Source organism: Orcinus orca, chromosome 11, assembly GCF_937001465.1.
Source record: "Orcinus orca chromosome 11, mOrcOrc1.1, whole genome shotgun sequence".
NCBI classification, from domain to species: Eukaryota; Metazoa; Chordata; class Mammalia; order Artiodactyla; family Delphinidae; genus Orcinus; species Orcinus orca.
The window spans coordinates 97,261,030-97,286,524 of NC_064569.1; the positions used below are offsets into that span (position 1 = coordinate 97,261,030).

Sequence of the window (25,495 nt, forward strand, 5' to 3'; positions counted from 1 at the left end):
CTATTTAAGAAATCCCGCCCCTGAAGTCATGAAGATGTTTCCTTATTATCTTCCCACATCTTCGCTGTGTTGCCTTTTATCAATATGCTTAGGTGTTGGGTCCACTGGCAGTGATCGCATTGATGGTGTGAGGTAGGGATCCCGTTTTGGGATTTTCCACTTGGCCTGGCACCAAATATGGAGCTCATCCTTCCTGGCTGCTCTGTTACCCTCCTTGCCTGGCACACGGGGGCTGTGTCTGGGCTATCGCCTGCTCCTTCAGCCCACCTAGCTCCAGGGCCACACTGTCTTAACTACTCCAGCAACCCATTTCTTTCATGTCTCTTTTCCCAACTAGAACAGTTGAGGCTCCAGGAGAGCAGGGACCTGACTCCAGGGCAGGCTGCATCACCACTTCCCCGGTCCAGTCCGGCATGGGAGGGATGGAGGGCTCACTAGAGCCGCCTGCTTGCACGGCCACCCTCCCGGGGCACCGTGACTTTCTGGAAGTCATCTCTGGGCCCCTCAGATGCAGACTCGGCGCTGAGCCTTCGCCGAGAGCAGCTTAGAGGAAGGGGGCAGGAACCATCCTCAGAAGAAGAGGAAGAACTCAGCTGTTACAAAATCCTAAGTGTTAAAAAAAAATTCCGTATACATACCGTATTCATTTATGGGTTTTGGATGCATTTTTTGTTCTCATTTAACTGAAAACGGCCTTGTTTTTTTTTTTTTTTTTTAAGGAGTGAGGGAGGGAGTGAAGTTGGCACACAGCTAGTCCATCTGGTCTAATTACTTCTGGTATTTTGAAAGAAGACATCTAAACCTGCTGAGACAGGAAACTTTGAGAAGTGGTGGCCGGGCCGCTGCTGGGCGTCTGGGCGCGGAGCCTGAACCTCAGCTAGGAGGCCTGGCTGCCTCCGGGCAGGGCAGGGCCAGGCGGGCAGCCGGAGCCTCAGGGACCAGCTCTCTCCAAACAGCCAGGATGTGCTGGGCCCAGCTGAGGGACCTCAGGTCAGGATCTCGGCTTCTGTGAAATGACAACGGGACAGTCCCCTCGTGGGGCTGTTCTTAGGATTCGGAGAGGTCTTGTGTGTAAAGTTGCTTGGCACACAGGCATCCGACACACGGTGGTCCCACCTACCCCCAAACCTCTCCAGCTACTGCCTCGACTGCCCAGAGAGGGGGCTGGAGGAGGTTGTGTACGTACAGCCTGCAGGGGCTGCGGGCACAGAGAGGGTGGCCCCTGGACAAGGCTGGCCGTGGGTTCTAGCGTGAGCCTTTGACGGCCTTCCCTCCGCTTCCCGGTGTGCACAGAGCAGGCCCGCTGCGGGGGGTGGGTGCGAGGAGAAGGCAGGAACTGAGCAGCCTGGGAATTTAAACTCTGTGCCCTGAAGGTGCTGGGGCTCTGCTTCTTGATGTGACAGTAGCAGCAGCACAGTTACTCTTCTCACTGCTGACCCAAAGGCTCTGAACTTCTAGCTGCTCCAGCTGCTTGAATTCTTCATGGCTATGAGTGAGGTTTGGCCCTTGTCCCCACTGTATAGCTGAAAAGACTGAGACCCACAAAATGAAGCGACTGGCTTAAGGTCCCACAGAAACTGAGAGCCCAGATGGGTCGGGATGGAAGGATGGAGGCCCTACCCAGAACGGCAGACGGAGAGGCGCTAAAATAAAATGCTTTTTATTATTTTTATTTATTTATTTATTTTTTTGCGGTACGCGGGCCTCTCACTGTTGTGGCCTCTCCCGTTGCGGAGCACAGGCTCCGGACGCGCAGGCTCGGCGGCCATGGCTCACGGGCCCAGCCGCTCCGCGGCATGTGGGATCTTCCTGGACCGGGGCACGAACCCGTGTCCCCTGCATTGGCAGGCGGACTCTCAACCACTGCGCCACCAGGGAAGCCCATTAAATGCTTTTTAAAAGACTTGATAAAATACATCTTTTTGGGAAAAAAGAATAGAGAGGATGAAATAATGAACTCCTAGCTTTTCCCTTGCTTCTCAATGCCTTTCACCGTAATGTGGTCAAGGGGGTGCCAGGGGAGCGGGATCCTGGCGGCACCAGGGCCTGAGACAGCCCGCGCTGCCCCCGCTGTCCCCGCCACCGCCAGAAGCTGATGGGAGACCACGGTGAGCCCAGTTTGGACTGCTGTGTCCCGCACTCGGCTCCGGACCCTCTCTCCTTCTGGCTCTGCTTGAGGAATGGGTGGGCCTGGGGCTCAGTTCCAGCCACCTCACCCTTTGCTCTTTCTATTAAGAAAATCTTTTTCACCTCTTAAAAAAAATACTCATTTTTCAGTCTCTCTGGTAATTCTCCGATGTGTTTGGGGTGTCGTAATTTGGGGTTGCCCGCTTACGTTCTGCAAGGCTCTATCTGGGGGATCCTGGGCAGCCAGGTTTAGGGGTGCCCCTCAGAGAGGATGTCTACCCCAGTCTGTGGGTGCACCTGGCCAGGGACCCCCTTCTGCTCCTTTCACGGGTTAGAGCTTCCTGGGCCCACGGGCTCACGGCCTGGGGAAGCCTGGGTCAGAGGTCCAGGGGAAGCTTCCCTCTGGTGGAGGCCTCCCCGTGGTCCGCTCTTTCCCCGAGGCCGTCTGGGGACCCAGCTTTCTGGTCACAGCCCCTGCTGACCACCGGGGCCTTCTCTCTTGTTGCTTCAAGGCCATGAAGACCCACATTCCCTGGTTCGGAGGCTGGCAGTCCCCGGGCATCCAGCACTGTGCTTACTCACATTTCATCCTGCATTTCTAGGTGGTTTCAGCACAGACCGTGGCCTTGATCTGTTCAGACAAGAGAGGCCAAGGCTTTCCCTCCCCTTCAATGCCTGAAACCCCCGTTCAGCAAACTTCCCATGAGACCGCTGCGCAGTGGTCCCACCTGCTCTGCCTTTCACTCTCAGCAGGACAAGGCAGGACTGTTTTCATCCCCGCCTTACAGAGGAGAGAGGTGAGGCGAGGCGTGGGTTGGTCAAGCGACTGGTCCAAGATCTCAGCTGTAGGCAGAGCTGGTGCCAGGTTCCCGCCCAGGTGGGTGGAGTTGGGGAGCTCGGGGTGGGGGTGGGGGTGGCTGACTTTGACCTGTCTCATCGGCTGCTGCTTCCCAGCCTGGCCCTGGCCGCGTCCCTCCTGCAGCCCCTGTTGGGCTGCAGAACCACAGGGGGCTGGCCTTGGGGCCCTAGATCCCTGGCCCCGTGAGTGCTGGTCGGAGCCTCACAGAACCTCAGCGGTACTTCCCTCCCTTCCCGTCTAGAGCCCAGATCAAGTTGGGAACAGTCTGTATCTGTTCCAGACAAGCTGGGAAGCCTGCTGACCGCGAGCCCTGCCCGAGCCTCGGTGCCCCCTCGTTTGGTCCTGTGACAGGGACACGACAGGCTTGGGAGGGTCCCCGAGGGACCAAGCAGTGTCCTCCTCCAGTGGTCACTTCCCTCTCCTCCCTCCACCGGATATTATACCCATCAGCCTTAACCCATGACTGGCAGTTGACAAATTTTGATGGAGGGAAGAAATTCCTCGTGTCTGGACCCACACGGTGCTATCTCTGCACGAGCGTGTGCACACACGCACATGCAGACGCATGCCGTACACGCGCGCACACACACACGACACACGCACACATGAGCACCCATACTCTCACGCACGCACGCTTTTTCTCACCTCTCTCACACTCAGCCTCTGTCACACGCACGGGATTTCTCTTCTGCTCCTTTCCCATCCTTATCTTCCTTGATTTCACGTTGTTGTTTTCTTTCTAGAAGGCCCCTCAGCACACACGCGCGCACTTTTCTACATGAGATTAATGTTTGCACCGAGTCCTCTGCCTTCTCCCAGCTGCAGAGGAGTCCCAGCGAAACAAACGATGAGTGATTCTGCGCCTTGGAAGGGTGGGGGAAATTCATTAGGAAAGACAAAGGACCCCGTTCTTTGGTTCCACTCGTCTTGCTGCTGGCTTGCCCTAAGTGTGTGTGGGGCAAGGTGTGTGACTGACAGTCCTGGGGACACCACTGCTCGTCCTGGCCCTGCCCCCTCGCTGGCAGCCACAGCTCCCCTGCTGTGGCAGCGTCTCCCCCAGACTCCCGCTGGGCTCCCAAGCCCGGGAGATGCAGGGAAGGCGTAAGGCAAACCTGCCTCCACCAGAACCGGGACGTCCCCAGGAATGGGGGCCACCTGTGGGGTGAGGAGTCAGCAGGAGCTCGCTCGGGGGACCCAGGCGTGTCACCGACGCTGAGCCTTGGTTTCCCTGTTGCAGATGGGAGCACAGCCTCACTGGAGCGCTGAGAGGGTCCCAGGACGCACGTGGGCCAGTGCCACGTGTCATCCTCACCTGAGATGCTCTCAGTGTTGGCTGTCTCTGAGAGAAGGCAGAGGCTGTATTTGGCTCCCTGGAAGTGGCCCCGGAAAGCCTGGCCTTTGGGGGAGGGGGTGCTGGGGCAGGAAGAACAAACAGATGAGGGTCAAGGTGAGTGCTCTGTCTGCAGCCGGAGAGGGAGTGGACCTGGTCAGGCTTGTCTGAGAGCTCAGGGGCGGGCTGGCTGCTGGTGGGGAGAGGTCCCTGCCCCGCCCACACTGCAGCTTTCACCCCGCAGAAGGAGAGGCGGAAGTGGGAGAGCACCTGGTCGGTGGGGGGATGGGGCGGGCCACTGTGAGAGGCTGTTCCCTGCCACCTGTAGGGCAGCCGCCCCTGCCCTCACCTAGGGAGCGGGCTGCCTGGGGAGGCAGGGAAGGTCCCCCAAGGGCGGTGAGTCGGGATGCAGCCGAGGAGGTGAGCATCACCTCTGAGGCCTCATCAGTGAAATGGGCACAGGATTCCCCCAGGCAGGTCGTGGCAGGGTGAGGGGGAATGGGATGCTCAGCAGATGGTGAGAGTTCTGGTTCTGGTTGTGGAGCTGGTGGTAGGTCTCAGGGCTTCATGACAGCCAGGGGCTCTGGGGAGGGCTCCTGGGGAGGGTGTGGGGAGGGGAGGGTTAATGCTTAGTTCTTCCCACCTGCCTGCCTGCCAGGTAGAGCACCTGTCAGTTCATTCCATCATTCATTCATTCGTTCACTCATTCAGGCACGCTTTGTGCAAACCCACCCTGAGGTCCACCTGGGCCCAGCCATCAGTTAGGCAGGATGGATTCAGGGATGATTTGACCCAGGCCTGCCCTGAAGGAGCCTGTATAAGGGCACTTAGAGCAGGGAGGGTCACTTGTGCTTGGGGATGGAGGTGATCAGGGGAAGCTTCCTGGAAGAGGTGGCCTTTGAGCCAGGCCTTAACAAATAATGGGTCAGGGACTCTGAGGAGAGGCTAGGAAGGGCATTTCAGATGGCTGAAACAGGATGAGCAAAACCCAGAGGTGGGGAAAGGCTGGGCCTTGTTCAGGAAACAGGATTGTCGTGACTGGTGGGTGGTGAGCTCACTGGGGAATCTGTGTAGGCTGGTCCGAAAGGTGGAATGGGGCAGAGCCCAAGGCCTCCGCACGCCAGGCCATGAGGCTCAGGCTTGTCCTGGAGGTAATTGGGAGCCATGGAAGGTTTTGAACTAGAAGAGTCACAGGGTGGATGAGAGATGGGGCACCAGGAGCCAGAGTGCAGCCAGGCTCAGAGGGACAGGCAGGCAGCTGCCACTGAAGAGGGAGAACCTGGGGCCCAGCCGCCCCAGCGGCATCCGGGTCAGCGGCCCACTGGGCACAGGATGCAGGAGCCAGGAACCCTGGTCCAGGTCCCTCTGGCCTCCCGCGTGTCCTCAGACCCATGACTTCTCCGTGCCATCATTTCCTCATCTCTAAAGTGGGGGCCTCCTGACAGCTTTGTCCCGAGGATTAACTGAGCTGAGGGGTGAAAGTGGCTGGGAAAGTGGGCTTTGCTGAGGAAGGTGGGCAGGATTCCTGGGCCTGTTGCCATCACTCTGGGACTGAAGCAAGGGCACAGGCTCTGGAATCTGCTGTCTGGGTTGGAGCCCTGGCTGTGCCACTTGGTTACCGGGTAACCTTGGGCAGTTCTCTGTACCTCTGTGCACCTCAGTTTGTGCATCTGTAAAATGAAGCAGTGATGGCAGTCGTCCCTCGGGGTGGGTGTGAGGATTTGGAGGCTCATGGAGAGCCTTTGGAGCTAGGCCTGTGTGGGTGTCCCCTCGGTGACCCCTTGGCAGGCGGCCTCTCAAGGGGGCCCCCCTCCCCTGGCCTCTGCCCTCAGGCGTTGCACCCTGGCCTGGGTGCACCACTGGGCCCAGCTCTACCCAGGACACCCTGGGCCTCCTCCACCCCCATCCCTGGGAAATGGGGTGGCCATACTCCAGGCTGATTGAATGGCCCCTGGTACACCCCCTTTCCCGGGGCGTGTGCCTTACCTGGGGAGATGGAAAACCCAGAGCAGGGGAGGCTCTGTTTCAGCCGTTTTCTACAGACAGGCATCGCCCCCCTCCCGTCTGCCATTAGGGAACCGGGAATTCACGCTCCAGGGGGAAGCCGTTTAATGATTGGCCATGAGGAGGTCATTTATATTGGCTAAGCGGGCCTAATTAGACTGGATTCGAAGGTTACCATAAGCGCACAAAAAAGCTGTTAAGGGGTTAACCTCTGAGAGATTACATTGTATTCACCGCTCTGTTAAAGTTTGAATTAATTTTTCCCATGGGTTTGTTCACATTCTAATTTTCAACTAAATGAGACATCTGTTTCAGAAAAGGAAAATTTGCTCTGGTTGTCATGGCAACTATCATTCTGTAAGGAAATTATTCCAATGGTTACTTTAGAACAGAAAGACAGAAATTCAGGACATAAAGCCGCCTGCCACGGCTCTGTCGGAATTCTGATCCATCCGACCTCCTCGGGGTCTGTGATGTGTCCCGGACGGTGGGTGGACGTAGGGCTCCTGGCCCTCAGGGCAGTGAGGCTGCGTCCAGGCGCCAGCTGCACTGGGGATGGGGACCGTGGCTCTCTCAGCGCCCACCGTCTCAGGCATTCGTGGGTCTCAGCCCACGGCTGCCCCCAGGGTGGGTGGGGAGCTCGGGGCCGGGCTGGATCCGGGCTGCCTGGATGACAGGCCCTGCGAGCCCCCGCCTGCCCTGACCTCTGTCTGGAACCCCGAGCAGCCTCGCACTTCACCTCTGGCCCCAAAGGGCCCTGCTGGGCGAGGAGAGAGGGTCAAGTGACCAAACGCAGGACGCCTGGGATGTTGGGGCCGACTGCGCCCTCGGGAAGGGCTGGTGCCCCCCACCCCTTAGGCTCCCATTCCCATGACACAAACCTGGATGGACGTCACGCAGGAGTGGCCGAAGGCTTTTCCAGACCCTGGGGAGTGAGGTCACCCTGAAGAGTCCGTCTCTCCCGCTGCTCTGGCCCTGCTCTTGGCCACCCCTGAGAAAGGCCTCCCCACCTGCGGGCCGCCCTGAGAAATGTCTCCTCTGGACGTTTCCATGCATGACCTGACTTCTCCTCCTCCCCGCAAATTTCAGTAAAGGCCAGAACATCCCCTTTTCCCAGTGACAGAGCTCCTGGGAATTTGGAGGCATTTTTGCGATGATGGTGCAATTTCATTCCCTTACACCTCCTCCCACCCACCTTCTTTCCCTCCCCTCTGTGTCAGGCAATGGGTGGGGTAGAGCATCGAGCAAGAAGCACCCCCCTGCCCTCATGGGGTAAGATCTGGGGCCATAGGCATCCTTATCCCAGTTTACACGGTGAAAGAGTCTGGGTGCGTCCAGCCCAGGGGCAGAGCCAGAGTGTCTGATGCCAACTTCCGTGCCCTTGAGCAACCCCTCTGGGCATCCCAGGGGGCAGGGTGGATTCCACCTTCCCAGGATTTGAGGTGATGTGTTTCCAAGAACCACAGAGGTATATCTATGGGGAAACGCCACCCCCAGAGGAAGGCTCGTTAGTACTGGAGGGGGACGTAGGCAGGGGCTCGTGTGGGTCAGCTCCTGGGGGTCTGTGGGGTCTCTGATATGTTACAGAGTGTCTTTTCCAAAAAGTCACTCCTTGCTGTGGCTCATGGGAGCTCACAGACGCCTTCTCTCCATGCTGATGAGGCCTTGTCCCCTCTTGTAAATATTTGATTAGGTTTTTGAAAAATGGATGCTGTGTTTGGAAGGCAGCAGGAAGGCATTGCTCCTTTTGCTGTAAGCTGACAGGCTGTGGGCTTCTGGGGGGACTAGTGGGCTTGGCATCATGAGCAGCTTCCAGGCTGCTGCAGCCTTCCCTGCAGGGACCCCGCCCTGGCTTAGCCAAAGTGGGGCTTTGAGTACGCCCAGGGTCTGAGGGCTTCAGAAATTGCAGAGCTGTGAGCTCAGTATGTTAGGGCTGCCAACTGCTTTTGACCAGGAACCGTGGTAGGAAAAGCATTTGTTTTTTTACATTGTGACTCAGTGCACCCTTATGTGGGTGTCTATTTAAATATAAATATATTTAAATAAAGTATCCCTTCCGTGCTATGATGTACTCTGATGTTTTCTATTCTTTATTTCCCCCTTTTCCTTTATTTTTTTAAAATGCTGTTTGACCCTTCAAAATGCAGTTTGATAAACCCTGCCCTGGGCCAAAGGCTTTTCATCCAGGTTCCGTGAGTGGGTTTCAGGAGGGGTCCATAGTAATGATGGTGATGATGATGGTGATGGTGGTGGTAGTGGCGATGGTATTGATGATGGTAATAATGGTTATGATGGTAGTGGTGATGGTGATGGAGATGACGATGGTGATAGTGGTGGTGGTGACGGTGTCGATGTTGGGGATGATGGTGTTGGGGATGATGATGGTGATGGAGATGAGGGCAGTGGCAAAGCATTGGACCAGGCACCGTTTTTAGCACTTTACATGGATTAATTGATTTAATCCTTTCAAAGCCCTGTTGAGGCAAAGGATATTGTTATTATGCCCATTATACAGATGGGGTAATTGAGGTATAGAGAGAAGTTAAGCCACTTGCCCAAGGTCACACAGGTAGTTAGAGGTGGACCCATTCTAACCCAGGTCCGTCTGATCCCAAGATTCCCTCGAAGGTGGATGTAAAATTGTGTGTGTGTGGAGACGTTTTTCTGCAGAGAGAACCCTCAGCTTTCCGCAGAAGTGCAAAGGCAGGCCTGAGTTGGGTGTGACTGAGGGAGTAGGCGGCTTCCGAGGGACTGCCCAGTGCCACCCACCCAGCTGCCCTCCCCGGCCCCGGCCACCTGGTCTCGTCACTAGGTGGGCACTTCCTGTGGGTGGGGATCCCTTGGGACAGCCCAAACCTGGGGGTGCAGACAGCTCCTGTGCGCCTGCCCTTCACTGTCTGTTTCTCCTCTCATGGGCCCAGAGGACAGATCCCCAGGCCCCCACCTGTACAGGTGGTCCCCCTGGAAGCCACTCATGGCTGGGTGTGGGTGAACCCCATCCCCCCACAAGAACAAGACAGGAGCCACATGTCTCCCTCAGGATCAAAACTTAGGCTGGTAGGGGCGTGGGGAGACGGCGGCCTGGCGTATTCTGCTCATTTTCAGTACGTTTCCCTGGGTGTACCTGGGGGCTCTCATTCCAGTGTTGGGGATCATGTTCAGCTTTGAAAGTTTGGCTGCGATCCCAAGGCAACAGGAAGAGTCCTGTTCGACATTCCGTTAACAACTTCATTCATTCATCCAGCCCTCCGTCACTCAACACCTTTTGTTAAACAAACATTTGCTCCTCCCCGGGCAGGTGCCCGTCACTCGGGGTGGGAAGGAAGATGGAGCAGAGAGGGCTTGGAAGGATATACGTGGCGTGGGGTCAGGGGCAGGCGGGAGGAGAGGAGGGACCCGGCGTCCCAGGCGTGGGTCACGGACAAGCAAAGCCTGGCAGCGGACGGGATCCCCCAGGTGTCTGAAGTGGCGAAAGCACCTTTGACCCCAAATGACCAACCAGTATGGCCACTCACCCTCTTCCTTCACAAGCCCACGTTCCAGGATTTGGCGCTGCAGGCTTGACGGCAGCTGGGAGAGAGGGTCAGATCTGGGTTCCAGAATGACTTCTTCACTGACCACTGTGTGACCCTGGGCACCTCCCTTCCTCTCGCTGAACCTCAGTCTTCCTGTCCAGAACCTGCCATGGAGGGACTAAAGCGGGGTTCTCAAATGCTGTTCCATGGAACCCCTAGGGTTCCACAGAGGTGCATTGGGTGGCTGCCAATGCAGTAGAGACGTTGGTCAACAGCTAGGGGTGTCAGCCTCCCACGGAGGAGCTCCTGGGCCATGAGAGGGATGTTAGTGGCAGCTCTGACACACTAGAGGCTCTGAGTGTGAAAGGCCAGCCCCACTACCAACTCGTGCAGAGTATGTCAGCGAATGGACATGAGGTGCCTGGCCTCACGGGGCCCAGATCCCTGAGCCAGCTCGCTTCTCTGAGCCCCTGGGTCCTCATCTGAAAAATGGGAATAATCCCAGCCCTTAATTCACAGGATTCTTTTGACAGTTAGATAAACTTATCCCTATAATGTAATTAGATGACGCCTGGCAAAAAAAACAGGTGTGCAGGAAATGCCGGCGACAATTTTTAGTTTCTACTCCCTGGCCCTTGGTCTCCTCACCCATAAAACAGAAAGAGAGAGACCTGTCTGCCAACCTTGCTGCAGGTGTGGAGGTCCCTGGGGTGGCAGGTGGGGAGGTGATGGTGGTAATGGTGATTATATTAGTTTCCTAGGGCCGCATAACTAATTATCACAAACCGTGCAGCTTCAAACGACAGGAATTGATTCTGTCGCAGTTCTGGAGGCTGGAAGTCTGAAATCAAGGTGTCACCAAGGTTAGTTCTTGCTGCGGGGACTAAGGGAGGATCTGTTCCGCGCCACTCTCCCAGCTTCTGGTGGTTGCTGGCAGCCTGGGGCTCCTTGGCTTGTAGACACATCACTCCAATCTCTACGGCCATTGTCACGTGGCCTTTTCCTCTCTGTCTGTGTTTGCACGTGAGCTTCTTAAAAGGACACAAGTCATGAATTAGAACCCACTCTAATCAGGTGTGACCTCATCTTGATTCCATCTGCAAAGACCCTATTTCTAAATAAGGTCACGTTCACAGGTACTGGGTTGATACTTCAACATATATTTTAAGGGGGACACAATTTGACCCACCACAGTGATGATAGTAAAGGTGGTGGTGGTGGTGGTGATGATGGTGACTTTGTAGATGCTAAAGAGCTGTGTTAATGTGGGGAACTTATAATGACTTAGGCCTAAGGGCTAATTCTTAGTTGGGATACTTTTGTTGTAAATGAAAACCCAACTCAAATGGCTTTCTGTTGGCCCATGTAACTGAGAAGTGCAGAAGTATGGTGGGTGTCAGGTGCGACTTGATCCAGCTGCTCCCCTGGGTCATGTGCACCAGCCATCTCCATTTGGGACAGTTTAACAGGTACTGACAGCTCCCAAGGCAAGAAGCTCAGTGGTTTGTATGCAGGGATGACAGTGTTCTTGTCTCTCATCACTGAAAGAAACGTCTGGAATTCCCTCCAACTGGCAGGATCTAGGTCACATGCTCACCGTTGAACCCATCGAGGAGAATGACTTGCACTGATCAGTCTAGGTCCGGGTTGGGCGACAGGTAGGAATTCCGTTAAATGGCCTCGGTCCACCCAGCCCTGACCTTAATGTTGGGGGTGGACTCAGCCCGGTGGAGCCCCTGCTGGGAGCTTTGGGTAGAGGCGGGAAGGAGCATCTCCACCTGGGACCCACTCTCTCTTGGGTGGGGCTCCACCTGCCCCAAATGTAGGAAGGAGGATGGATGGAGGAGCATTCTCCCACCACGGGGCCAGGTGAGAATGTTCTCTGAATTTCCCTAGAAGGGCTTGGAACCAGAGAGCCCTTTGGCAGAAGTTGATTTTCTTTTTCACTTTCATTTTCAAAAATTACATAGACAGGGCTTCCTGGTGGCGCAGTGGTCGAGAGTCCGCCTGCCGATGCCGGGGACACGGGTTCGTGCCCCGGTCCGGGAGGATCCCACATGCCGCGGGGCGGCTGGGCCCGTGAGCCATGGCCGCTGAGCCTGCGCGTCCGGAGCCTGTGCTCCGCAACGGGAGAGGCCACAGCAGTGAGAGGCCCGCGTACCGCAAAAAAAAAAAAAATTACATAGATAATACTTGTTCATCATAGAAAAAGGAAAAAGGCTGGTCAGTATCTGGTCAAGTCCAGGTGAATCCGCACCTTTCCCTGGACGGGAGGTTCTGGGCATCTGGCCGGCCCTGATGGCCGTTTGGCACTATGGCCTGCTTCTCCTGCCATGTCGTTGCCCCCACTCTCGGTGGCCCTCTCTGACCCACGTGCTCTCCTCCCACAGGCAGCCCTGGTTTTATGGCTGGGGTTTTAACCTCCCGCGAGGCCAAGCGCTGCTCGAGAAGTGGAACCTCATTCCCGAAGGCGTAGACGTCCTGGTAACCCACGGACCGCCACTGGGTAAGACTCAGCCGGCCCCGCCTCGGCTGGCCGGCCCCGCGCACGCCTGCTCCTGCTGGGGGACCACGCAGGGAGTGTGGGTGCTGGCAGCGGGGGCGGAGCTGGGCCTGTGGAGGGGAGCTGCGGACGGGCTCTGTTCTGAGTCCAGCCTGCTGGGGCACCAGGGACAGCTCACCCCGTCGTGGCTCTTATTTCCTGAGCACCGACTGTGTGCCGGGGGCTCGATGTGTCACCTCACAGCCGCGTGGTGAGGTCAGATCAGCTGCCCCTTTTATACACGTGGTACCTTGGAGCTCGGGGAGGTCAAAAGGCAGGCTGGGCCCTTGCCGCTCCAGACCTGAGTCCTGGGGGCTGAATACCACCAAGGTCACTCTCACCGGGCCCCATCCCGTGCACCCCCCCACCTCACCGGGCCCCATCCCATGCACCCCCCGCCCCATCAGACCACCCATCCCGCAGTCCCCAGGGCCTGTGGTTCCACCGCCAGCAGCTTCCCTCCCCGGCCCGTCGGCCCCCCTCTGGCCAAGCTGATGTCACTGCTCGCCTGGTCTCGGCCTTATCCTGCCGTCTGCCACCCAGGCCCCTTTCTCAGTCCCCCCCCCTTTCCTCACACCCTGCTTCCTGTCCCTCAGCTCGTCCCTTTGATTCTACCCCCAAACTGCATTCCGGCTCCTTTCTCTCCTCTCCACCACGGCTGTCCCCACCTCGTCCGTGCCAGTGTCTTGTGTCTCTTTGATGACCAGCGTGGTCTCCTCACTGGTCCCCCAGCTCTGAGTCTTGCCCCACCCAGTCCACTCTCCTCACGTCAGTAGGGGGGAATTCTCTGAATGGTCCGTTGTGCCATGCCATCCCTCTATAACCCTCCGTGGCTCCCTCAGTCCTTAGAATGAAGCCCAACTCCCAGCAGTCCTGCCCAGACCGGCCTCTCCCCCCACCAGTGCCTCCACCAGACCTGTCATCACTCCCTTGGTGTTTGGGGCTGGGCTGGGCCGGGCCATGCGGGACCTGGAGCCAACCCGATGCAGTGCTTGCCTTGAAGGCTCCAAGATGCCGGGCAGAGGGACACCGAACGGCCAAGCCCAGTGAGACACGGTCAAGGATGAGGGAAGCCTGAGACAGAGATCGTCAGAGGGGGCCTGCAGAGGCTGACAGAAAGGGTGGTCTCAGCATCGGGTCTGGGAGAGGCGGGGAGGGAGGTGGGTGCGGGCAGGGCGTCCCTGGTGGGAAGGGCTGTCAGGTGAGGCCCAGTGCAGCTCCAGAGTCATTCGCTCAGATACCTGTTCAGGGAGAAGCTGCCCTGAGCACCTGCTGTGTGCCAGACGCCCAGCCAGAGCCCTTGGCGCCTCCCTCCACCCTCACAAAGGGCTGAAATGAAGGCTTTCTTACCCCCATTTCCAAACGGAGGGAGCCCCGAGGCCCAGGGCCCTGACGTGGTTTAGGCATGACACGTGGCTTCTAGTGAGGCTCTGAGGCAGGTTTTTTTGCTTCCTCCCTCCCTCCCTCTCTCCCTCTCCTCCTTCCCCCCTTTCTACCCCTCCATCCACTCCTCCAACAGCATCTTCTGGGTTCCCGCTCTCTGGATGCCTCACCACGCCTGCTTCACACACAACACACAGCTCCTGTTTCGGGGGCGCCTGTGTGCTCAGCCCAGCCCGTTGTTGGATGAATTGTTGAATGTGGCACAGAGAGGTTAAGTGACTTGTCCAAGGTCACACAGCCAGTAGGTAGCAGAGCCTGGGACTTAAGCCCAAGTGTCTGCTCCAAGCCCATCCCCTGCCTACTCCCCGCCTCTCCCCTCTTCTTCCTCCTCTTCCTTCTTGTTTCTCTCCCTCTCTCCCTCCTTCTTTCTCTCTCTCAGCTCTAAGTCAGGTCCATTGCAGCCTGTCAGATTCCTTGAGTGGCAGGATTCCTCTTCCCCTTCCCAGCGGTTGTAGAAACCTGTTTCTCCCGCCTGAGCAGAGAGGGGCTGAGATGAACCGTAGTTGTCTGCTTGGAGTAATCAGTCATTCTCCTGTGGTTTGTGTAGCCGTGTGAGGAGAATAAGCCACCATATGGGATGGCTCCGGGAGGCTGGCGGCGTGAGCAGACCCAGACACGGCCCACGTGCTCGAGGCTGCAGTGGATGAAGAAGTTCATTTTCATGATTTTGCGATGTGTGTTTAGAAAGTTTCCAACATGGAAATCCTGCTCACGTGGTCTGCTCTGCTGCCACCTGCTGGGGTGGCCTTGGGCCTCCGCTGTCCCTCTCCGGCCTCAGTTTGCTTCTCTCTGCAATGGGTGGATGCCAGTCTTGAGACCACTTTGAGCATGAATGGTCTGGGGGGCTCACAGCTGTCGAGACTGCTCCCTCCCCATCGTGCCTGGCCTACTCGGGCTTTTATACGTGGGCTCTCCGTGCCGCCCTGCAGGGGAGGAGAAGGGGAAGCAGGGGAGGATGAGGCTGCAAGGCCCCAGGCAGTGCAAGCTGGAGCCAGGCTTCCCTCCCGGAGGCTGAGGCAGGGCAGAGTGGGGAGAGCAGGGCAGGGTGGGTCCAGGGCCACTGTGTCTCTGAGATTGCAGAGCTGCGGCCTGGGCCCCGTCATCGCCCTCCTGCTGTCTCCCCTGCCAGGCTTCCTGGACTGGGTCCCCAAGAAGATGCAGCGGGTGGGCTGCGTGGAGCTGCTCAACACGGTGCAAAGGCGCGTCCAGCCGCGGCTGCATGTCTTCGGCCACATCCATGAAGGTCAGCGGGGGTGGGGGCCTTACCTGCAGGGGGGCGGGGCGCCTCACTGGCCCTTCAGGGGGGCTGTCTCACCTCCCTTGAACCCAGTCACCTCCTCCCTGACCAGAGGGAAATCGCCCATTTCCTACATACACTTCGTAAATGCCTATGCACGTGTCGGCTATCAGTTAGCTGTTGCCGAAATCTTTTATCATAGGAAGATGGAAGAAAAGTCTAGCAAGACTTAGAAATAAGTTTTACTTCCTTGGAGCCCTGCAGCTCTGCTGTGCCTCCTCCGCCCTGGGAAGTCTTCGGAGATGGCTGGGGGCTTTTTGGAGGAGGGACATTTGGATGTGACACGGAGGAGGTGTTCGAGTCGGGGGCGCACTGTGAGCTCCTGACAGGGCAGGTGGCCCGTCTTGTTGCTCACATCCCTACGGCCTGGCATGCAGTAGGTGTTTAATGGATGGGGAGGGCTGCCTGCCTGCCCAAGGGGCTCTATTGGCATCTTCCCCACGCCACCGCCCCCCACACACAGACAGCCGTGAGGTTCTGCCTCCTGTCCTGGGGGCAGGACCCCTTGCTGTGTCCACATCACCTGGGGAGAGTGGGCAGGGTGGCCGTGAAGGTGACCGGTGATGTTGGCTGCAGCCGTGACTGCCCCGGCCTGTCACTGCACAGGGCTCACCTCATGAGACCTCAGGCTTCCTCACTGGAGTCTGATTTCACCAGTTTGCTCCTTTTGAACCGTTATCCCACCTGTCCAAGGCTTCCTGGTCCCATTGTCCCCTGCCAGGAAGCACATGGTTTTCCCCCAAGCTTGTCTCCTGGCCTCCTGAACCTCTGTCTGCTTTGGGCCAGGGCCCCTGGGACTCACATGGCTTGGTCCACATCCGATCACTTTCCTCTGCATCGCGCTGTCAGGGGCAGGCGTGATCAGACCTCTCCAGCCGCAGGGAGCTCACAGACTCCTGGGCAACAGATGAGCCATCAAAGGCAGACTCTGAAAGGTCGTGGGAGAGATGGACAGCTCTTGTGCTGTGGGATAATAGTAACGGCTGTCATTTTCTGTAGACCTACTGTGGGCGTGTAGTGCCCTCAGATGCAAGGTTGTGTGTGATCCAAACCACACCCCTGCATGATTGTACAAGAGAAATGCAGGCTCCAAAGGATGGGTAGCCTGCACAGAGGAGGGGAAGTGTCCCTTTTGGCTTGGAGGTGAGCTGAGCTCAAGGTTGAGGAGGATTCTGACCAGTAGATGTGGTGGGAAGAGGGTATGTTTGGGGACAGAGGTGAGGAGAAGAAAGTACATGACAATGATGGTGGGGATGATAATGATGGTTACAATGATGGTAGTGATGATGGAGATGGTGATGATGACGGTGGTGATAATGACAATGATGGTAATGATGATGGTGATGGTGATAATCATGGTGATGGTGATGGTGATGATGGAGGTGGTGATGATGGTGATGATGGAGGTGGTGATGGTGATGATGATGGTTGTGATAATGACAATGATGGTAATGATGGTGATAATGATGGTGATGGTGATGATGGAGGTGGTGATGATGGTGATGTTGGAGGTGGTGATGATGATAATGGTACTGATGATGGCGATGATGAGATGGTGATAGTGACAATGATGGTAATGATCATGATAATGGTGGTGATGATAATGGTGATGATGGTGATGGTGATGATGGAGGTGGTGATGGTGATAATCATGGTGATGGTGATGATAATGGTGGTGATGATGGTGATGGTGATGATGGAGGTGGTGGTGATGGTGATGATGGAGGTGGTGATGGTGATAATCATGGTGATGGTGATGATAATGGTGGTGATGATGGTGATGGTGATGATGGAGGTGGTGATGATGGTGATGATGGAGGTGATGATGGTGATGATGGTGATGATGGTGATGGTGATGATGGAGGTGGTGATGATGGAGGTGGTGATGATGGAGGTGGTGATGATGATGGTGGTGATGATGAGATGGTGATAGTGACGATGATAGTAATGATCATGGTGATGGTGATGATGGTGTACGGTGGTGATGATGGTGATGGTGATGATGTCAATGATGATGTCTCACCACGTGCTTTCCAGGCACTGGGCCGAGCCTGTGAATTATTATCTCATTTGCTGCTCACAGCAGGCTTGGGAGGAGCATCTGTCATCGTCACCATTTATAGATGAAGAGCCTGTACTGGATGGTTTCAGTAGCTCGCCCCAGACATCTTCAGCCCCTTGGGGCTGAGTTCCCTCTGACTACCACACTCACCAGACCACCCTCACTGCCCTGGGTCCTGGGGTCACCTCTCAGCCCTGACAGCCGTGTGCTTACTTTCTAGGGTACGGAGTCATGGCGGATGGGACAACCACCTACGTGAACGCATCTGTGTGCACCGTGAACTACCAGCCCGTGAACCCACCCATAGTCATTGACCTCCCCACACCCCGGAACTCCTGACTGCCCCCACGGCCCCAGCGCTTCCCACCCGCATCAGCTGCGTACACCTAGCTGAGAGCACGGACCTCCAGCCCCCCTTCCTTTCATGCAGACAGCCCGTCCAGCTGCGGGGACCAGCCCAGCAGGCGGGCTGAGGCCTTGGAATGAAGAAAATCACCCCTGACTCTTCAGCCTTCTGTCATTTGGAGTCAGGACCCTGCAGGTCCGTCAGGGGTTCTGTGCTCATCGCTGATTTCTGCGTGTCCCTTCCGTGTGTTCCTTGTTAAAGGACCTGCTGCGCTCGTGGCCCTGTCCTGCTTGGGAAGTGACTGAATATCCTTCTCCGTTGGACACCCTCGTGGGTTTGGGAAGCCGCTGCTCTTGGACAGATCCTGGGAGTTCTGGCACAAAGTCTCCTTCTCACCGAGGGTCTGTGTGGCTGCAAGCCTCAGGGCTGGGGGGTGGGAGGGTGTGTCGTAGCCTGAGTGCAGGCGGCCCTTCCGCTCCTTCCAGGCATCCGAGGGAACGATCAGGGACGTCTCAGGAATCGGGCCGCACCTGGCCGGGCCGACCAGCCCTTTGCTTCACTGATCCCCCGTTTTCTTCCTGTGGGCATTTTTGCTGATGTAAACTGTGGCCTGAGCATCCCGGGCACCCGCTCGGAGCCTGGACTCGGGGGGTTGTTTCTACGGAATGAGCCTGATGAGGGCCCAGGGCCAGCTGGAGGGTTCCCAAGTCCTGGATGCCCCTGGTCCCCTGGGGGCTGCGCTGCTCTGCAGAACTCAGAAGGCTGAGGGCTCTGCGGGCCGAGGCTGCCCTGCCCCCTGTACGCGCCCATATGGGTGTGGACACACACACACACACACACACACGTGTGCTCACACCCCCCTCTTAATTTAATAAAGTGGACCCCGTGGTTCTCATCGCCCTCGACTGGGTCCTGTACCCCAGTGGGATATCCCTCGCCCCTCGGATTTTGGCTGCCGTGCCCACAGCCGAGGGAGGCTAAATGGTTCACAGTCGTGCTGCCATGTCCCTGGGTGCCAGCCGGCGGCCCCCACGGGAAGCTGGCACAGAGACAGAGATGGGCTTCGGTTCCGGCAGCTCCACCCAGGGCGGGCTTCTTTTTCTTCTTTAAATTAGGACTGGGGGGTTGGGCTGTCTCTGATGGACAGAGAACCAGCAGGGCCTCGTTGGGGTGAGGCCAGTGAGGCAGGATTAGCACGTGCAGGGTCAGATTCTGCCTTTATTTAAAATTTGGATATTTTGTTCATCATAGATTTTTTTTCCTGCATTAATTTTGATTTTTAAAAACATTGCATTAAAATAGTATCATTTATCTCCATCTATGAGCTTTTTGGCGCCCCTTAAGTTGTACACCTGAGAGGAGGGCCCTGCTCACCTCCCCTTAGTCCCAGGCCTGGGACCAGCATTTAATGAGCCCTTTGCAGATATGATCTCATTTCCAGCAGTCTTGCAAGGTGGGTACTGCTGTCCTCCTTTTGGAGATGAGGAGATTGAGATCAGAGAGGTGAGGTAACCTGCCTGAGGGTGCACAGTTCAAAAGAGGCAGAGGCAGGATTTGAACCTTGGTCTCTGGCTTCACAGCCCCTGCTCTCCCACCACTCAAAGCTCCTGCCCTACAAGGCAATGCACGGTCCAAGGCTCTTTTTTTATTAAGGGTCCTATTCAGCACCTGTCTGGTTCATTTCTCATGGAGAGCCCCTGGAGTCTTGGAGGACCCTGTTCTCTGTGCCCAGGATCCCAGGAGACCATGATTCCTTCCCTACTCAAGTGGGGCTCCCCATGGGGCGAGGGGCACCATCCGGGGAGCCCAGTAGCAGCACCACGTTGGCCGAGGCCGGCTTTGCTCGGCAGGGTGCAGGGTTTCAGGAATCCTTTTTGGCCCAAGTGGTTCCTGGTAGCCGGGGATGTTTACAGGGTCTCTGGGGACACCTCTGACGCACGGCATGTGTGTGAATGTGTGGGGGGAGAGGACTCCAGGCCCTTTCAGTAACCTCTACTGAATTTCTATGCGGACCAAGAACTATAAACTTAAAAAAAAAATGTTTTTTTTCCTAAGGTACCTTCAGAATATGGTGTATTTTTATGTGGAAAATAAAAGTTATGAAGGCAGCTGTTACTTTAAAAGAAAATTCATTAAAAGTCCTTGAGGTATGAAAGATGATGGCATGCTCCTCAATCATTTCGGCATAACTTGATTGTGGCTGTAATTTTTTTGTCAAGCATGTCAGACAATAAAGTCTTTGTAAAAAGAAAGAGAAGTCCTCCGGGTGCCTCTTCCTCTGTGTCTCCGGGTGTCATGTGGGGCATGTAGGGGAGGAGTGGCGTCCTCCTGGCCAAGTCCTGAGTCCTGGACTGAGTTCAGAGGCCAAAGACCTTCCGTGTGCCAATAACTGGCATCCTTCTGCTTGCTCCAGCTTCCCTCAGGGGTGGTTGGCACGTGCAGTTCTGTGCCTTGTTGTGTTCAAATTGCTGGAGCACCTCGTCCCCCCAAAACAGAATATCTCGAAATGGCCTTAGCTCTGGCCTCTTCTCGGAGCAGCAAGTTCCAATCCAGCCCTTGTCCAACTAAGGGTCCTGGTGTTGCCCAAGAAAAATACTGGCAGGTGTAACAACTCCAGTTCCAAAGCTCCCTGTGCTGTAGCGGTTCTGCCATTTTCATCCATCCATCAACCCATCGATCTATCCACTCATCCATCTACCCAACTGTTCACTTAACGCATTGATCAATCTGTTGATCCGTCCATCCATCCAACCACCATCCCTCCAGCCACCATCCATCCATCCATCCACTCACCCACCCCTCCAGCCAGCCCACAAACATTCACTGAGCACCTCTCCTGGACCTGGCTTGGAACAGGGATGTGGCAGTGGTGGTAGTGATAGATTTAGGAGGTAGGGGCGTGGGGAGACAAGGATGGTAATGGGTGTTGGCTGCCCATCATGGAGGAGGCACATGGGGCAGGAAGAACAGGTTGGAGGAAGGGTGTTGAATTCTGTTTGGGATTCATGAGTTGGAGGTGCCCTTGGGATATGCAGGGGGAGGTATCCAGTGGCCGGGGACGGTGGTGGGGGGGGTGATAAATGGGCCTGCAGGGGAGGAGCCTCTCTGGAGACCTATATTTGTGGGTCATAACCAGAGCCATGGGGCTGGGGGAGCAGGCTGAGGGAGCCTGTGATGGCGTCAGCCCTCAATGACCCTCTCTTGTCCTCAGACTGGCCCACCTGTAATACGCCCTTCCAAAGAGTTCCCCTCCACCAGAGCCTCACAGGTGCCTACAACGACCGGTCCTGGGCCTTGGGTCCCCGTCCATAGCCGGTGGAGAGGAGCTGCTCTATTTGAGGCACCCCTTCTGCTACTCTAGGCCATTGTGTACCTGAGCAGGGGTCCCGGGCAGGGGCAGGGACGCACCGTGGCTGCTGCCGCCTCTAGTAGTGCTGTCACATTGCAAGCACTGCTTAAGCGCCTGGTACCCGCTCTGCTGACAGGCGGCAGCTGCTAAGCTCTGAGCCGTGTGCTCCTGCTGCCTTCAGTGTAGACGGGCTCTGATGTGTCCGGGGTTTCCACAGTGGTGCAGGTGGTTCAGCACTCTGGCCTCACTCATGCTTTACAGCCATCTTTCCCCAGGTGCCCCCGTGGCCCGATGGGATGATACAGGATGTGTCCCTGGTGACGCTCCTTTTGTCCCTGGGAGCCCGGTGGGCAAATCCAGCGAGCTGCCTCTGCTCCCTCTGCCTCCGCCCTTATGGGGAGCTCGTTCTCAGGGAGCCCAGCCCCCAGCTGCTTTTTCTTGCAGTTCAGCTTCCATGAAGCTGGGCCTTGAACCTCCACCGGGACCAAGTTGCCAGGCCTTTTTCTTCCAGGAGACCCCGGCTCCACCCTCCTGAATAAGCTAGGAGAGGTGACAAGCTCTGTGGACCCAGGCTTCATCCAGTGCTCTCCCCTAACGCCACCCACAGCTCCTAGCTGGGCCCAAACCTGCCTGGCCAGCTGGGGGTCTCGTCACGGAAGATCTTAGACCCTCCAGGGGGCCCTCAGCCCCACCCTCCCCTTGAAGGCATGGACTGCGAAGTCTTCCAAGATGTGAGAATTCGGCCCTGCTGTCTGGAAGCTCGAGGAGCACTTTGGAAGGCTCATCTGATCCCAGGAAAGAAGCTGAACCCTTCAGCTCTTACATGCTTGGGGTCCAGTGAGTGGCAGACACAGTCGGGCTTGAGGACCCCAAGGAAGATCAAACCCAGTGTGCAGGGGAGATCAGGGAAAACCTCCTGAGAGGGAGCCTGGCTGGGCCCTGAACAACAGGAAATGATTTCCCTCTTTAAAAAAAAACTTTTTATTTTGAAATAATTTTAGGTTTACAAAGAGTTGTAAAGAGGGTACAGAGAGTGCCCACACACCCTTCACTCAGTTTCCCCTAATGTTAACATCTTATATTCCTATGTTACACTTATCAAAACTAAGAGATTAGCAGTGATATAAGACTATTAGATCTTCATTTGGATTTTTTAAAATAAATTTATTTATTTATTTGGTTGTGTTGGGTCTTCGTGGCTGCACGCGGGCTTTCTCTAGCTCCGGCGAGCGGGGGCTACTCTTCATTGCGGTGCGCAGGCTTCTCATTGCGGTGGCTTCTCTTGTTGCGGAGCACGGGCTCTAGGCACATGGGCTTCAGTAGTTGTGACACGCGGGCTCAGTAGTTGTGGTGCACGGGCTTAGTTGCTCCGCGGCATGTGGGATCTTCCCGGCCCAGGGCTTGAACCCGTGTCCCCTGCATTGGCAGGCGGATTCTTAACCACTGCGCCACCAGGGAAGCCCCTGGATCTTTTTCATTAACGTCCCGTCCACGAGACCATGTTGCATTTAGTCATCGTGCTTCCTTAGCCCCCTGTGGTCGGCGATATTTTCCCCGCCTTTCCTCAATTTTCATGACCTTGAAAGTTTTGAAGAATACTATTTTGTAGACTGCCCCTCAAGTTGGGTTTGTCTGATGATTTCTCATGATTTGTCTGGGGTTATGTGCGGAGGTGATGTGTCCTTCTCGAGGCATCGTATCTGGGGGAACAGGAGACCACCGCGACTTATCACTGTGGCTGTTAATCTTGATCACATGGTTACGGGGATGTCTGCCAGGTTTCTCCGCTATAAAGATACCAGTTTTCCTTTCCCATGCTCAGTTTGTTAGAAATGAGTCACTAGCCCAGCTCACACTCAGGAGAGGGGGATGAAGCATCCAAGAACGTGGACGCATGATAAGATCACCACAGTAATGAACACCTATTTGGAGGAGACATTCCGAGGCTATGCAAGCCTCCTAACGTTTTGCCCACTAATTTTAGCATCCATCCGTGGACCTTGCCTGGATCAATGGTTACCGTGGTGTTCTCATGATGATTTTCTATTTCTTTTTCCCTCCTACATTTATTATTTGGAATTGTTCTGTAAGGGAGGTTTGTCCCTTCTCTGTCATTTATTTATTTACAGCAGCATGGGTATTCTTTAGGTTAGAATCTCATGCTATCATTTATTTCATTGGTCAAATTGTTCTAACTGTCCATTTGGGAGCCCTTTCGAATTGGCTCCTGTGTTCTTTGGACATATTCCTATTTTTTTGTTTGTTCGTTTCACTTATGTGCTTTCTGCTCCAGGCTCACCTTGTGTTTCTCTCACCCCAGTGCTAGCATCAGCCATTTCCCCATAGAGTTCTGGCTCCTTTTATTTAGAAACTAAGATCTGGATTGTAGATGGACTGGTTGCTACTCTCACTATTTCTAGACCCTCTTAGTGGCCAGAGCTAGGAAATATTTGTAGTATACTAATCCATGTATACATACACTTATCTATCCCTGCCTCTGTATCCTTCCGTCCATCCATCCAGCTATCAGCTATTTATCTTAAAATAAGCATTAGTTCATACTGACAGCCTCCCCTCTGACGCTAAACCAACAATGCAGAATTTACTCTTGCCTTGCTGCCTTGCCCATTTGTAACTTTTTTCTTTGACAATCAGAAGCCTGGCTCCCATATCTACAATCAGTTTAGGTATTTGTTTGACCCTAGGATACCTACAAAGCACATGGTCTCAGAACTGCAGATCTGTACCCCTGGAAGAAACATCGTTACCAACCAGAGAACAGGGTTCATGTGCAATCTTTTTGTCTTTAGCTTTATGGTCTAAACTCTGCTTTCCAAGGTTAAACTGGTCAGCTCCTTTCCCCCCACCTAATCAGTGAGGTTTTGTCATATATTTGCAATACAATTAGATCCTTTAGTCACAGTCTGCATTCCATCCTGAGACTCCCTGACACACTGATTGGCTGTTTCAAGTTTGCATACAATAGAGTTCACTCTTTGTAACGTACAGTTCTATGGGTTTTGACAAATACTTAGAGTTATGTATCCACCACACCAGTACTATAGGGAATAGTTCCATCACCTGAAAAATTCCTTTATTTGGCCCCTTTTTAATCACACCGGTTTCCAAAATAGCTGTATGCTTCTGTAATCCGACGGGGAATAAATGGGTATTCCTGTTGGTCCACATCCTCACCGGAATTTGGTATTGTCAATTTAAACATTTTAACCAAATCTAAAAAAAGGCTACAAATGAATCTATCTACAAAACAGAAATAGAGTTACAGATGTAGAAAATAAACTATGGTTACCTGGGGTTAAGGGGGAGGGAAGGGATAAATTGGAAGATTGGGGTTGACACATACACACTACTATATATAAAATAGATAACTAATAAGAACCTACTGTATAGCACAGGGAACTCTACTCAATACCTGTAATGGCCTATATGGGAAAAGAATCTAAAAGACAGTGGATATATGTATATGTATAACAGATTCACTTCGCTGTACACCTGAAACTAGCACAACATTGTAAATCAACTATACCCCACCCCAAATTTATTTTTAATTTAAAAATTTTTAACCATTTGAGTATTGTTATATCTCATTGTGGTTTTAATTTCCATTTCCCTGATGACTAATAATGTGGAACATCTTTTTATATGTTTATTTGCCATATTTCTTTTGAGAAGCACCTGTTCAGATCTTTTGTGCAGCATCTGTTCAGATCTTTTGTGCCCTTCTTTAAAAACTAGGTTTTGTTTTTCTTGTTTTTGAATTTTGAAGTTCTTTAGGCACTGGATACAAGTCCTTAATTGAATACATGATTTGCAAATCTTTTCTTCCAGTCTGTAGGTTGTCTTTTTATTCTCTTAACAGTTTCTCAGAGCAAAAGTTTTTAATTTTCATAAAGTCCAGTTTATCGATTTTGTCTTTTATAGATTGTGTTTTTGGTGTAGCACATCGACAAACCCAAGGTCATGCAGATTTTCTCTGACGTTTTCTCATAGAAGTTTTATGTTTACATTTGGGTCTATAATGCATTTTGAGTTAATTTCTGTGTAAGGTGTGAGGTATGTGACAGTTTCATGTTTTTTCAAATGGACACTATGTTTCCATGGAATTGCCTTTGCACATTTGTCAAAAATCAGTTGAGTATGTTTGTGTGGGTTTATTTCTGGTCTGTGATTTTGTCAAAATCATATTCTCCTGATTACTATAATTTTATGGGTAAATCTTGAAGTTGGGTAGTATGGGTGCTTCAATTTTGTTCTTTTTCACAGTTGTTTTGGCTAATTTAGCTCCTTTACATTTTCATATATATATATATATATATATATATATATATATTTCTTTTCTTTTAATAGATCTTTATTGGAGTATAATTGCTTCACAATACCGTGTTAGTTTCTGTTGCACAACAAAGCGAATCAGCCATATGCATACACGTGTCCCCATATCCCCTCCCTCTTGAGCCTCCCTCCCACCCTCCCTATCCCACCCCTCTAGGTGGTCACAAAGCAATGAGCTGAATTCTCTGTGCTATGCTGCTGCTTCCCACCAGCCAACTATTTTACATTCGGTAGTGTATATACGTCAATGCTACTCTCACTTTGCCCC

The 25,495-nt window shown here is 54.2% G+C and overlaps 1 protein-coding gene across 2 annotated transcripts in view; it reads left to right on the top strand.

Moving 5' to 3' along the window:
* The window catches only part of MPPED1 (metallophosphoesterase domain containing 1), a 76,949-nt gene extending 57,267 nt beyond the window's left edge, over positions 1-19,682 (top strand). For both annotated transcript variants that reach the window (XM_049694564.1, XM_004279569.3), the window contains exons 5-7: positions 12,226-12,341; positions 14,950-15,063; positions 17,400-19,682. In XM_049694564.1, the coding sequence (XP_049550521.1) occupies positions 12,226-12,341; positions 14,950-15,063; positions 17,400-17,518 (349 nt within the window). In that variant the 3' untranslated portion in view covers positions 17,519-19,682. The remainder of the gene's footprint in view (positions 1-12,225; positions 12,342-14,949; positions 15,064-17,399) is intronic.
* The last annotated feature ends 5,813 nt before the right edge of the window (positions 19,683-25,495 follow it).